General features: G+C 48.6%; 1 protein-coding gene across 1 annotated transcript in view; it reads left to right on the plus strand.

The window, feature by feature from the left end:
* Positions 1–15000, plus strand: part of myt1lb (myelin transcription factor 1-like, b) — a gene marked incomplete at both ends in the record, with an annotated part of 51379 nt that overhangs the window by 19359 nt on the left and 17020 nt on the right. The window contains 6 exon segments of the mRNA XM_079752290.1: positions 2836–2858; positions 3164–4292; positions 8084–8218; positions 11842–11932; positions 13650–13799; positions 13801–13806. Of these exon segments, the coding sequence (XP_079608416.1) occupies positions 2836–2858; positions 3164–4292; positions 8084–8218; positions 11842–11932; positions 13650–13799; positions 13801–13806 (1534 nt within the window).

Here is a 15000-nt window from a genome sequence, read left to right on the forward strand (position 1 = left end):
CCATTTCTGTATGGATATGAGTCTAATACAGAAAAACATAAAAGATGTATAGGAAAAGTGTACTTTCATTAAAATATATATTAAAAAATTATCTACAATGAGTTAACAAGATGTTGCCTTTCGTTTTCAAACCATGGGATTTCATCAATGTCGATCAATGTTTCCTTGCCCTATCAAGTGTGTCTTATTTTCGTAGGGCTCAGAAAGGTGTATCTTCAAAAATTGATAGCTGACAGAACCTTTGTTTGCCTTTGGATCAGACAAAGTATATGAAAAGCCCTCACTGAATAGCTTACGGCATGAAATGTTTTATTCCTACAGTTCATTGCTTTGATGTCGTTTGTTTCATGTGCAGTCGGTTTGTTTTATTAATGAATTAGTTAACTATTTAGTTAACAGTTGTATTAACATTTGCACATTTACCTTCTCTTTAAACTATTCTCATGCCACACTCTTTCAATGCCAATCGAATTGAATCTTAACCTGTCCTTTGTTCTGAGAGGCACTTTCCTATATTATAATTCATATGCAAAAACTCTACTATATATCATATGTATAAAACGTATTCAAAACAATAAGCCTGATGTCACTGTTATACAGCATCATCACTGAATGACTCAAACTGGACTCTTCTTCGCTTGTGGCAGAACATGAACACATCATTCATACATCACATGCAGTATAGATCTCTGCCAGTCACAGATATGACATATCACCTATCACACGGCGAAATAATCAATAGGGTCGAGGTAAAAGTCATGAGAGGAAATCAATTATGCAAAAGTACGTGCTTGTTGACGCTATTCTTCTATTCTAAGAAGTGGAAGGAGTCCTTAGCAGCCACTTTTCTTTCCCCGATAAGTACCTTTTTCGTACCGTTGCACCATGCTGGACACAGGTTGACACAAACGTGTTTATTTGTTATTTGTGCACGTGGGATCTGAAACACATCCCTGCCGCTGGTGTTATCCCCCCCCCCCCCCCAACACCAACCAACACACCCTGAAGTGGACGCTACATAGGACCTGGCAGGTCTCTCGCCGACAGATCCTGTATGTTGCACCCCCGCATCCCCGATTGGACCCGACATTGCCTTCAGGTCCAATTAAGGGTGAGGCTGGGAGAGAGAGGAGTGTGTTAACCCTGGTTTGGGCGCTCCCTGTCATCAACCGCCCCACCCACCACCAACAGCCCCCCCTCGTAAAGAAGAACAATTTCCTAATGGACTCTGTAGGTTGTTATCATTTAAGCATATCTGCCCTTTCGATATGGATTTTATTTTTTTTATATGGAGTTTCTTTTTAGAAGCTCATGCTATTTAATCTTTTCTACACATGCTTCGCCGCTGTGTCAGTCATCTGTCCAAAGACAGAGGTTTCGGGCTGCAGGAAAGGAGAGGGGCGGCTTGATTCCAATCGTGTGCATATAATGGAGGTGGTGTGGTGAGCAGCATGTGGCTCGCACATTGCTCTAGAGCTAATCCAAAGCCAATTCAGGCCATGGCTGTGTTCTGCCTCAATCTGTTTCGCTTCCATATCCCCTTTGTGTACACTGATTGCTCTCTAAATTGCTTTCCTGTGCCATGTTTCATACCATCCAAAATTAAAGCCCCTGGTGCAGGAGGGAACTGTAAGAGGGCTTCGTCCCTCGTCCACCACCACCACCACCACCACCTCCTCCGCCTTCGGCTGAAACATGTGGCCGGTCAATCGTGACTGTTCAGCCTTTTCCGGTCCAAAGCTCTCACCTCAAGCTCGACGTTTGTGTTGCCCTCATTAGGTTGTGTTCACTGGTTCTCTGCTGTGTGTGTGTGTGTGTGTGTGTGTGCGTGTGTGTGGGTGTTGTGGGTCTGTTAGTGGTGATGTTTATGATTACAGTGCACAGCACAGTGTGTGTGCTGTTAGATTTTGGCTCATCTATGTGGAATGGTAAACATCTTCCATTGTGTGTGCTGCTAAGGTACATACTGCTTCTGTACACACTCACATACTAGCTTTCAAATGTTTGTTAGTCGTTGCCATTTCGTGGCATTTTTCAGCTCTGTGTTCGTGTGAGCATTACAATCACTGGCAGGGTAGTGCGGAGCTTGGAAAGTATTAATTACTGATAATTATCTCTGGTGTGTGAGATTTTAATAGATTTGAATCGCTTGTGCTCTCCAAAAATATTTGAGAATGTGTCTTTTTGTGGTCTACCCACTGCTGGAATGCATGTGTCATGTGTGGCGACAATGAGCAATGTGCACTTGAGATTGTATGTGTTCCAAAAGAGTGAGTGCTTGAAATTGCAGACAGAAGAGGTTTGGCAACCTTTTGCAGCATGTCAGAATCAATTAGGCAGTGAAAGGAACTTTTAAGATCCTCTCGATTGAATGCAAAGGGGTCTCGGCTCAAAGACAGTGAATGGGCAAGTGACAGGGGGGTTCATCTTGTTGCAGATTAACTCTCAGTGTCTTAACGTTCATCCAGAAAGAGGACTGGCGATTCTTCCTCCAATTTGAAGAGCCACTCTATGTTGTATTTATGTGTGTGTGCATCCAAAACGAAGCGGTTGCTGCCGAAATAGTAACATCTGTTAGTAACACCCTTTGGAACAGTGATTATACAATTAGATATTCCTCTAGTCACTCTTACCCCCTAATTATTGCACCGATAATAATCATTTGAATAATAACCTTAATTTCCTTATTCATAGTATTCCACAGTTTATGGTAAAACAGGTTACCTCGGATGATACCTTTAGTCTGATGTATCATAATTCCTCCAGGTCCTCGTCCCTCTCTGGAACATGTCCAGAGCACTAGATGTGACTCCCTTTTGCTGATTCTCGATTCAGTGCACAAGCTCCTGTTAAAACTCGTAAAGTGAATTATTAGGGGGAAGCGAAGGGTTCCTTATCCAATTTAACCAGACCATGCCCAGAAATCTGATTTACGGGCAAAATAGAATAACCCAAATTCAATTACAAGACATTTGTTCTCTTTCTGTTTCTCCCAACAGGGGACGATCTGATGTGCGGTGGTGGAGGAGGAGGAGGAGGAGGAGGAGGTGGCAGCAGCAGCCACAGCAGCAGCAGTGGCTCGAGCGGTGCTGAGGGAAGCGAAGGCAACCACGTCGCCCGTGGCAACCACAGAGACGGCGCTGACAGTGGAAACCCCCGACAGGGCCCCATGCCGGAGAAGGACGACAACAACAACGAGAACGAGTACGAGAACTACGACGAGTTGGTGGCCAAGTCGCTTCTGAACCTGGGCAAGATCGCCGAGGACGCCGCTTACCGCGCCATGACCGAGTCGGAGATGAACAGCAACTCCTCCAACAGCGCCGAGGAGGAGGAAGACGAGGACGAGGAAGAGGAGGAGGATGAGGAGGAGGAGGAGGAGGAAGAGGAGGAGGAGGACGAGGAAGAGGAGGACGAGGACGAGGAAGAGGAGGAGTACGAGGGAGAGGAGCCACAGAAGGGCGATCTCAGCCTGGACGTGGACAGCGACGTGGTGAGGGAGACGGTGGACTCGCTGAAGCTGTTGGCGCAGGGCCACGGCGCCATGCTGTCCGACAACCTGGACGGCCAGGACTACGGGGACGGCTTTGGGGAGAGCGGCGAGATGCACGGCGAGTACGCGGGGCGGGGCGCGGGACACAACGGCGGGCAGGCCAAGGCCGCTGGCAACGGGCAGGGCGGCGAGGACAGCGACGAGGAGGTGTGCCTCAGCAGCCTGGAGTGCCTGCGCAACCAGTGCTTCGACCTCGCACGGAAGCTCAGCGAGACCAAGAGCGCGGACCGGGTCCCGGGCCACGGCCAGCTGAGCCACTACACCGGCGGCGGCGGCGGCGGCGGCGACGGCCACCACCCGGCCCAGCACCACCCGGGCTACGAGGACTTCCAGCAGAGCCACGAGGAGCGCCGGACGCTGGACAGGAACTACTCGGACATGGTCAACCTGATGAAGCTGGAGGAGCAGCTGAGCCCGCGCTCCAAGGGTTTCGCCAGCTGCGCGCAGGACGACCGCTACCACGGCAACCACAGGGACTTTGACGAGGACACCACGTCGGTGACGTCGGACCGCTCGGAGGAGGTGTTCGACATGACCAAGGGCAACCTGTCCCTGCTGGAGAAGGCCATCGCCATGGAGTCGGAGCGCGCCAAGGCCATGCGGGACAAGATGTCGGTGGAGGCGGCCAGGCGGGACGGCGTGCGGTACAGCCACGAGGAGCACGGCTCGCGGCACGGCTACGGCGTGGAGCGCAAGGCCCGGCTACCGGACGGCATGAAGAAGCCCTTCTACCACAAGGGTGAGTGGCGTCTTCGTCCCCGTGACGACGCCGGCTCCCCTGAGCTTATTACGATCTCGTCCGGTTCGATTTAGTTGATATTAAATTGTGTTTTGGTTGGGGGGGGGGGGGGGGGGGCAGCTCACACAGGTAGAAAAAAAGGCAGATATTTACTGTATTTTGAAAAAAAAATGAGAATGTAATTTCTTCTCCTCTTTGGCTCAGTATCTCGGTTTCCTGAGAGGAGACGGTGCACGTGAACGTTCTGGAAACCCCACTATAACCCCGGGACAAGCTTTTTTAGCCAATTTGGAAATACACATCTTGGTAGCAGCAGGAGAGGCAGCATCAGCTTATGTTGTTAAAATAGGCCAGCATGGAAACATCACAGGGTAGGCTTGTCAGGCATAAGTAATGGCAATCTGCACGGCCTGTTAGGACCGCAAATCTCATCCCTATGATGCAGCACGGGGTAAAGCTGCCTATTTTTAAACCCGGAAAAAAGCACTTCGGAAAAATAGCTACGGGGAAAAAGAAAGGCTGTCTGGCTGCCTGTCGGAATGGAACCATTCTGTGCAAGAAAACAGGGAAGCCTTTTCAAATATGCTTATTATTGTCTACGTGCTTCCTCCTTGTGGCTAATGATACCTCCCACCAAACAAGAGCCCATGTGCTGTACACAGCCTCCCCGTGTAAACACGGCCCACAAAGGACAGTGGCGTTTGCTCGGCAGGTCCCGGGAGTGGTACAGTACAGCACGGGTGTACCGCACGCCCGCTTCCTGTCCCTGTTCCTCACAGCGGCGGCACGCCCGGGCACAGAGGTACGGCTCGGAATCCACTGACTTGGCATTTACAGCCAATCTGTTTATAGCCGTCCTTGCTAAACACCTGGGCGATTATCCCTTTCCCGACGTGTCACAACCGGGTGGAACACCACGGCTGCCCCAAGACAGAGATCAGATAGGAGCGGCGAATATGCTCCCCCTCACCCAGAGCTGCGTCACGCCTCGCCCTTAAATGCCAGCCGACTCACAGCAGGTAGACATATTGCAACCTAAATGCCACCCCACTTCAGCGCTCCCCCCTCCTCTGTCCGGCTAATGTTAGAATAATGAGCGAACGCCGGGCCGCCGCGTCACAGATAACATCTGTCCTCGGGACGGGATGGTGGCAGTCTCCTTTTGACCAGGGACCCTGTGTGTGATTTATGGCTGGGTGTGCGGGCTACCGGTCGCAGGGCTCAATAGGGGGACCGCAATGGGCAGGGCGTAGGGGGGTGGGAGGGGGGACATTGAACAGTATTAGAATGACCGATAACAAACGGCAGACCCACTGACTGCACATTAATTATCCAGAGATGGTATGTTAATGGGGGGGGGGGGGGTAGTTGCTATGCAAAGCGCAATCTGTCCCCCCAGCAGCGATCGATATCCTCTGCTTTCTAATGTGCCTTCCACGTGGGGCTGCCTCCTGGCAGCCGGTATCGAGGCAAGCCGTGGGTGCAGCCAAAATGTGTGCGTGCTCATACACACACACACAACCGTTCATGCTCTGGCGGTGTGTGAGGCAGAGGTATTGAACCCCCAACTCACATGTGGGACGGGACGCAACCAAGGAGTCAGTTGGTCAAAAGCAGGAGTCGGCTCAGAGAGTTGAAGGTTGCAAAAAATGGTGCCAGTTTATTTACAGTGCCGAAAAGTACAAAAAGTCACACAAAAGAATACAGCCTATCGGCAAGCTGTTGCATATCAAATGCCAGACCTCTTTCCATCACCATGTCTCTCCATTAAATAGGCCTACCAATCTGGGAGAAACCCCTGGGATAGGTGACACATCAATATAACATGATCAATCAAACACCACAGAATAATAGCCCCAACACTATATGTTCATCAAACGATGCATAAAAATATGCACACACACACACACACACACACACACACACACACACACACACACACACACACACACACACACACACACACACACAGTCTTTGATAAATAAATCACACCAACCATAACGACACTCAGAAGTACAAACGCTACCTCACCACCCCCGCCATTAGCAAACCAAATGAACTGTCCCGGAACAGAAAATAAAGCCCTGGTTCCCATGCGGCACGCGTTCCCCATGGACCAGTTTGCCGGACGGACAGGAAAAAGGGTAGTTGACAAACAAATGTATGTGTGAATTATCTAGCATGTTGTAAATAAATGGAGTGTATTAAACTGTGGTGTGTGGTTGTTTGTAGTTTGGTGCTATGTGTGTATGCAAAGGTAAACGGCTAAATGGTAGCATCTGTGAAAATGCGACCCTCGCTTTTCACACGGTGACACATCGGGGCACGCGGCGCAAAATACGCCACATCCGACGGCAGCGGCCGCTGCAGGGTGTCGCGCGCGTGGTTGATTTTGTTTTTACATGAGCCCTTGTTCCGTTGCTAAGCTACTTTTCGTTACAACTTGACCACACGCCGGTTAGTGTCGGCCGTCAGACAAAGGAGGCAGACATGACTCGGCCATACTGCACCAACCCATGGAGCCTTGCATGACATAGACAGATGAAAGCCATGGAGGATAATGAGGTGCTAGGGTTTTTTCTTTCCCCCGCGACTTTTCACTGATGGATGATGTTCTAATGCTCCAGACATCGGATTTTACAGGGTGACGCACATGTAGATGTGAGCGTAGGTGTGCTCCCAGACATTTCTCATCGTTGACCTTGCCTCAACCCCCTCACCCTCCCTCCCTTCCCTCGCTGACTCCCTCCCTCCCTCCCTCCTGGTGTGCGATCGTCCTCCCTTGCCCTGTGCTCATCTTCCTCCTGGAGCCCTGGGCGGATTTGTTGTGCGGTGTGTGTGTGTGTGTGTGTGTGTGTGTGCGGAGGAGCAGCCTTAAGAGCTCGTGGCGGAGGTGGTAGGTTACAGGAGCCTGTAAAACTTTAATTAGTGGTCTGTCTTTCTTTAGGGCCTGCCTTTAAAAGATGAAAGAAAATAGTCCTGGATCCTTGGCGTCATTTTCTGGTAGAGTCGAGGTCACCCAAGATAGAGCTTAAAGTGGTACCATTAGATTCATAGCCCACATGCAGGTGTTATGGTAGTATAGTGGGTTTTATGGGATGCTACATTCACTTGTATTCTTGTTGCAATTTTGGTGCAGAAAATGTAAAAACTAGGCATCGACTGTTAATTATACAGTATGATTAGCACAAGAAAAATGCTTGACCTTGATGCCCAGACAAAGGTAATTTGAGGGCTAATGGTTTCAATGGAAAACCAATGCCAGTTGGCACTGGTTGGGCATCACTGCTTTCAGTGGTAACCCTATCTGAGCAGGGATTTCGAGAGAACCAAAATGAGTTTTGGGAAGGGGAAGGCAATCTTATCCGGTGTGTGTGTGTGTGTGGTTCATTGGCATATGACAAACAAATTTTATAGGTAGACAATATCCTGTAGTGTCATCCGGGGTTACTTATAAGAGCTTATAATCACACAAAGATTTTCTGTGCAAATTTCAACAAATTTCTGCATTAATAATGCAGTTGATAAATTGTATTGGCCTATTAGTGATACTGTTTTGCACTGACCTAAAAGATAACCCTCACACGAAACAAGGCCGACAACTCGTTCAAATCCTGACAAAACAACGTTTGCTCATTATGCTAGGCTAAGCACCCAATCTGTTACTAAAGGTAGTCCCACCATATTCCACTTGAACTTTAAAGCCGTTTCCATAGCATGTTTTTGACCACTGGTTAGCGTGGTGTGTCTGACGTCCCTCCCCCATCTCCCACGTGCACACCCAACACAGATTCGTCCCGAGCAGATAAGAAGGAGAGTCGATGTCCGACGCCGGGCTGCGACGGCACGGGTCACGTGACGGGCCTGTACCCTCACCACCGGAGTCTCTCCGGCTGTCCCCACAAAGACAGGGTCCCGCCAGAAAGTAAGGCTCTTTGAGTGTTTTCTTTTTTGACCATTTCCTGATTAGCGTAACATACGTGTGTGTGTGTGTGTACGTGTGTTTGTTAGTGTGTGACATGTTGTGGATAACCTTTGCATGGGGGGGGTGGTGGTGGTTGATGAGCATGTTTTTATAGTTTTGTTGTTTAAACTTAATAGGGCTTGTACATGACGACGGCGCCAGATCTCAATGACCACTTCCATTTGGGTGTCATTGAGATGATAACAATGCATAGGTGCATAGTTATGTTTTTGGGGTAATTTTGAAAGTTTGCAAGTGCCACAGTTTTGCATGCGAGACGTGGCAAAACAACGTTTTCATTAGCCAAGGATATGGGATATTTACGTTGATTTAGGTTTTTAACTGGATTACAACTCTCTTGAGTCCTCTCAATATGGCGGAAGGCAAAAATCCCATGATCCATTATGTGTACAAGCCCTGTCTTCCCCTGAGATTATTACAGTACCAATATAGTGTAATCTAAATTTAGGCTGTTATGTCCAACACGGGGTGTCATCGAAGTGTGGGATTGTCAAGGGCCCTAAATCAATGATTTCTCAAATGCACACACACCCCTCACACTCTCATCCGACTGACTGACAGTGATCGAAAGTCCTTGATGTCCCCCCTACTGTTGTTGCTTTTGATTGTGGTGGTGGTGGATGTTTTGGCTGCATGCTCTACTGAGGTCCCTATGTTCAAAGCAGAATATCTTTGCCGATGGGAGCCAAGGTTTTTTTTTGTTTTGCAAATTTGTGTTTTCAAATTGCTCATAGCATTTTGAACATTAGGTCTGCACAAGTCAAATATGCAAATGATAACACATTTTATGCTTAACCTTTTTTTTTTCCGGAATTACGCTTTTCTGAATAAATCGGCATGGGGTCATTTATTATCTCAGAGCCATGGATTAACTGAGTTGGAAGCTAAAAGTTGCCTTGGATCAAAATCAGGATTGTTACGAGCTGCAAAACAAAGGGCTTCGTATGAATACCTATTTAAACCCTCAGCTATTTGAACATTGATATTCTTTCATAAATATCCATAGAGATCCAAATATGTAATGTATTCCTCTAAAATTGTTATTCTATAACCTGTTATTAGCACACTGTTTGTTAACAAACTTTATTCAACAAAATGGTGGCCGAGCGCTATGGCTGCCATTATTGTTCAGGTCATTAGACTGCGATGTGAAAACATCAGCGAGCAGCCATATGGCGCACATAGCCGGCTATACCAACGGGTTGGAGAACGATGATGACGCCTATTTAAATTCCACTTCACATCCTGCAGTAAATAATTCAACTTTAATGCACAAAGCAACGATGGGGGCGTTATAAATGCGAGTGTTTCTAGTGTAAATTCATCAGGTTTCCCTAAGCTTTAACCTTGAGCGAGGGCGAGCCCCCAAGAGTATTTTTGGGGCAGGATTAAATGAACTGTCACTGGAGATCCAGGGATGTGCTGTCCGTGATCCTCCTACCCTTCTTTGTCTTCTGGCCATGGAGACACATTTTGGGAAAGTGACACCATCCTCCCAGTGTACCGTACATTTTGCACCACACACACAAAAAAAAAGAAGTTACATTCTCTCCCTTTTGTGGTCCGGCCCATGTGAACTTTAAAATTACTTTAGGACAGGAGGATGGCGAAACTGATGTTTTGTTTATTTTACTCTGCATTGCAGTTTTATTTTAATCCGAGCGGATGATGCGCGCACACACCCACACACCCACACACACACACACACACACAGACACACACACACACACACATTGACACATAGGCACGCCGAGCAGACGTGCGTGCAGCTGGAAGGTGACCTGCTTCAGGTGGAGCTCTAGATATCGACAGAGCCCTGCTTAGAAATGCAGTATCAACCAAGTAGCAGGCCGCCACCAGATGGGTGCTGTCAATATGTGGTCAATACCGGCGCGCAGACCCACACAACCGCCCTCCTCGCAATGCTATGGTGCGGATGAGGTGCTGTGTGTGTGTGTGTGTGTGTGTGTGTGTGTGTGTGTGTGTGTGTGTGTGTGTGTGTGTGTGTGTCTCGCATCCGAGCGCCTGGGGGCAGATTCAGCAGTAGGGTTGAAAAAAAAAAAGACCAAGAAGAAGAGAAAAAACCTTGTCCGCCTATTAACACGTTTGCCGAGCTGAGTGGACAATGTATTATTAATGCAACGGCTTCATTTCATTTGGAAAATCACACAGTGCGGCAAGAGCGCTCCGTTCCCTGGGAAATGTGAAGAATGGCGATTAAATTATGTCTCATTAATTCATTAATTCCCTTCTGCGTTCGCTCGCTTCACCCTCCTCTCCTCGCCTGGAAATCAAATATTGGATCAGGCCTCGCCCGGAGCTTTGTTTTCTGCCTCTAAAAGCGGTTTACCTTCCTGCGTGGGCTGGGTGGGGTGTGAGGGGGGTGGATGTTATACACTGTCGCACTCTGCAGTCGCCACTTCCTTTCCACCTGCAGTGCTTTTCGTCTTTCGCTTTCTTCTGCTCGTGGGGCCCCGTAGCGCCATCCAACATAAATAAAAAAATATATGTGAGTATGGACTTGGCGGGAAGAGATCAACCCTCCCTGACCCAATCAGGCGGCTTCGGGGGCCGCTCCAGCTGTCGCCGTGCTGAAAGAAAGCGTGCAGTGTGTGTGTGTGTGGGTGTGTGTGTGTGTGTGTGTGTGTGTGTGTGTGTGTGGAGGTTAAGAAAAAGAAGGGAAAAAAACTGGAGGGAGATATACATAATGCAGGGCCTCCCGGCACGTTGGGGGTGATGCGCCTTGTCCAATTACCTGCACCCAACACTAATTAGCATGTCATGAAGGGAGGATGACGAGGAGGGACGGGGGGAGAGGGGGGGAGCGGGGGGTTAGAGTTTAAGGGGGTGATAATGATGGAGCTGACGCCCCGGGGGCTCTGAACCCCATCGCGCACCGGCGACACCCAGACGACCCTCTCCCACCCCCCCAGCCCGTGCCGCTTCGACAGGTCCTCTCGGACGTCCGTAGATCATTAATCTAATTGGCCGGTTGCCGGGGGGACTGCAGACTGTTATGGACTGTTTTAATGGTAAATGCTATTGAAGGCTGGGCTTCCCTGCTCCTAACAACGTCCAAACGATAACAGAGCCTTCTCTATCAGGGAGGAGGCTGCTGCCACCAGCGCCAACACCACCGCCGCCCACCACTATCGATTAGGGGGAAGCTGGGGTTTTTGCATGATTGCTTGCCGCGCGCTGCTCAGTTCTCTGCATGTTTGGGAGGGGGGGGGGAAATGTACAGCGTCTCTCGCTGGGTTATGTCCTGTTGGACTTAAATGACTTTCTTTTATTCATGACCGTCCGCGTACCCATGAATGCTAATTTGAAAGGGCCGGGTAAGTGGGAGCAGTACGGTGGAGGGGGACACCTCGCTCGCCCTTTCAGAATGCTGTTCATTAAAATGAAGAAAAGGTCATTTGGGTTTACACTGGCTCATTTCCTAATGATGTTTATAATGCCAAACTGCTTCACATACTAATAGAGCTCACGTGTGGTTGTGTGGTGGGGGCTTGCTAACCTTCCCTGTCTCTCACTCCTTTGTTTCCCGCCTGCGCCACAAGTTCTGGCTATGTATGAGAATGTGCTAAAGTGTCCCACGCCCGGATGCACGGGACGCGGACATGTCAATAGCAACAGAAACTCCCACCGAAGGTGAGTGGAGGCCCCGTCCCATCTGGGAGGAAAACTCGGCCGTCGACTGCAGCATTTTGATTTCTTTGTTGTCTCTTTGTTTTTTTTGGGGGGGGTTTACGTATTTGTTTTTTTATGGAGGAACCAACATGCTTATCATTCCGATTTGTCCAATAAAGTTGCCTGATTGTGTCTTTATTTGTTTCATTTGTTGCATGTTTCTCGTGTGTTGTTTCAATGGTGATTGTCGGTTTGGTTTTGATGACAATACATATTTCAACAATCAGAGATCATGAGCGAGACAAAGCCCACCGTCGTCGACTTCACTACCCGTGTTCCTGTTCCTCCACCAAGGTTCCCTATTAAAAGGAACACGCCCTACCGCGCCTCGCCACAGCCACAGAATCCTCTATGTATCACATAATCAAAGGACTAGAGTTATAATAATATAACTAACACGGTCGTGGTATGAAATAGGGGGGAAAAACCACGGTATCAATCAGGTGTAGTCGGAAGTGGGAGGAGGAGAGGGGAAGGAGAGGGGGGGGGGGGACGTTGACAACGACCAAAATAGCAGCGTGGCGCTAGCTGCTAGCTGCTGCTGCCAGCGCTGCTGTCAGACAGGGGCGAGGTGACTGTGAAGGAGGAGTGTCACCCGCAGCAGATGCTCCGGGAGTCAGGGGCATAGCGGCAGCCATTAGCACCTCTCTGCCACTCCGCCGCGTTGACAGCAGCGCGTCGACCTGTGAGGACCGGAATGCCTTCGACGCCACGTGCTACACGCCGCCGCCAAGCGCGCGCCAGCAGGGCTCGGGAAAATAATCATATAGAGGCTGCTACTCGGCATACAAATCCTAGATTATGGCTTGCCAGCCTCAGTCGATTATATAAACTGTCTGAAATACTGACGAGTTTTTATATATATATATAATGTGTTATTTATTTTCCCTTACACAGCACATTTATAGACATTAAGATATTCCTGGCAGTTATTTAGGAACATGCTGTGCATTGGCTTGGGGCTATTGTCCAAAATGTTTGCTAAGACCCGGCACACAAAGTTGGAGAGAGCAGGAGACTGTATTTCTGTAGTATCTTTTGACATAATTCTGACATCGAGTTTCCGGAATTCTCAATCACGGTAGTGGTATTTCCTACAGTTAGTTCATTCAGTCTTACTCTTACAATGTTTGCCTGTGGATTGTATTCGTTTAATTGTATGTGTGTGCATGTATGGGTTAATGTGAAGTAAGAAAGTCATGTAAGTGAATGTTTTACATTCATTTTGAAATGTAAATGTGCATGTTTATTGTGGAAATCAAGGGTGTAGGAACCGGGGGGGACGGAGGGGACGTGTCCCCTCCAATATCGGAGACAGGCGCATTTGTCCCACCTAAAAATTATACCGGATCTGTCAGGTTTCCGATATGTGTCCCCCCCAATGTTAAACTAATTCCTACGCCTGCATCTATATATCAATTCACCACACCAGCCAAATCAGCTACTCCCAGTGCGGTGCTTTGGGTCAAGTGTCTTTTGAAAAACAATGGTTCTCACATTTGAACCAGTGAGACATTTTTTCTACCCAGAGAAGGTTCTGGCATTTTGTAACATGGCACACTTCAAACAGATAGTGTGCCAAGTAAGCAGTACGGTTCACCCCCTGAACCAGTCCAATCACCTGACTGGTGCCCTCCTTTTTGACCGGACCTGAGTCTCCTCTCTGGTGTGCTTTCAGTCTGTCGGGGTGCCCCATCGCTGCAGCGGAAAAACTGGCCAAAGCCCAGGAGAAACACCAGAGCTGCGACGGAGGCCCCAAGTCCAACCAGTCCTCAGACCGAGTCCTAAGGTACCTTGGTTACGACCTCCCGCCTGCACTCCACCACCGCGTTATTGTACGGAACTGCTAATATCGACAAACAAACTGTTTGGATGAGGAAAAGCAGATGTTTGAAAGACACAGGCTCCTGCTCTGTTCCTTTGCTTCGAGGGCGAATCTGTTTTCTTCTTCATTGGTGGTGAATCATGACCAACGTACCAAGGCCTTGTTTGTTTCTCTTGTTGCTGGAAGATTGTCTTTATTTCGTAACTGGATGGACTAATTTGTTGTATCCTAAAAGTTGTTGTACTTTCAAAATGTGAGGGTGTTGTTTGGCTGTGCACCCTTGTTTTTTGACCAGGATTCAAGGTTTTCCATGTCTTGGTTTTCTGATCTCCTGTGCCCAGCCAATACACAGCCAATACAACGAGATGTATCACATGCTGCATTGGGTTCCACCAATATCGTCAAGGAACAAATAGAAGCCTGTGTTTCGCTTAAACCAGTGGAAGCAATTGTACACGTCCATTGGGGCCTGCCTGTAGCCAGCTATGATGTGACTGAGGCTCGGACTTCTGTCATTTTTCTAGAGATAAACTTTTTTTTAGAAAGCAAATACAATATGCATACAAAATCTGTCGATGAGAACTTCTCTGAGTTGGGTAAATTGCTTGATTCAATTGAGGCTTGTCCCTTTGTGTCCGCCGTGCGTGACATCTGTCGGTGTGTGCGTGAACCTACCACCCGCCCCCATCCCCCCGCCCGAACCTCGCTAATTTCCGAACCCTGGCTGGGGCCCTGATTGGGGTTGCCTGAAGGTGCAATGGATCCGTACCACGATGGCCTGTATAGATCTAAACCCCCTAACCCCCCACCCAAGACCTCACAGACATCCTCCTTCATAATTGTTTCATCAACTGCATGCCAACACTCATGTTGCATTGATAGCAGTCTCTGACATAGGTAAGAAAGGCCCCGCCCCCTGCCCCCCTTTCAACCAGCCCTGCTTCATCAATCATCCCCCTAAAAAAAAACACTTCCCCCTCCCCCTGTCCAAACCCCCTCCCCCCAAACCCCCCTCCCCACCTCGTTTCCTTCAATTTCGTTGGTTGATGAGCAGCAGTTTGGTATTTAGAGATAGAAAACTACATGTGATTGTGAGGTAGATCCCATTTGGGCTTACTCACCACGCATAACATTGTTTAAAAAAATAATTAGGAAGGAATAAGAAATCATGGCTTTCCCGAATGTGAGCAAGGGACTAAGAGTC

Source organism: Pollachius pollachius (genome assembly GCF_949987615.1).
Source record: "Pollachius pollachius genome assembly, chromosome: 15".
In the NCBI taxonomy this organism is placed as follows: Eukaryota; Metazoa; Chordata; class Actinopteri; order Gadiformes; family Gadidae; genus Pollachius; species Pollachius pollachius.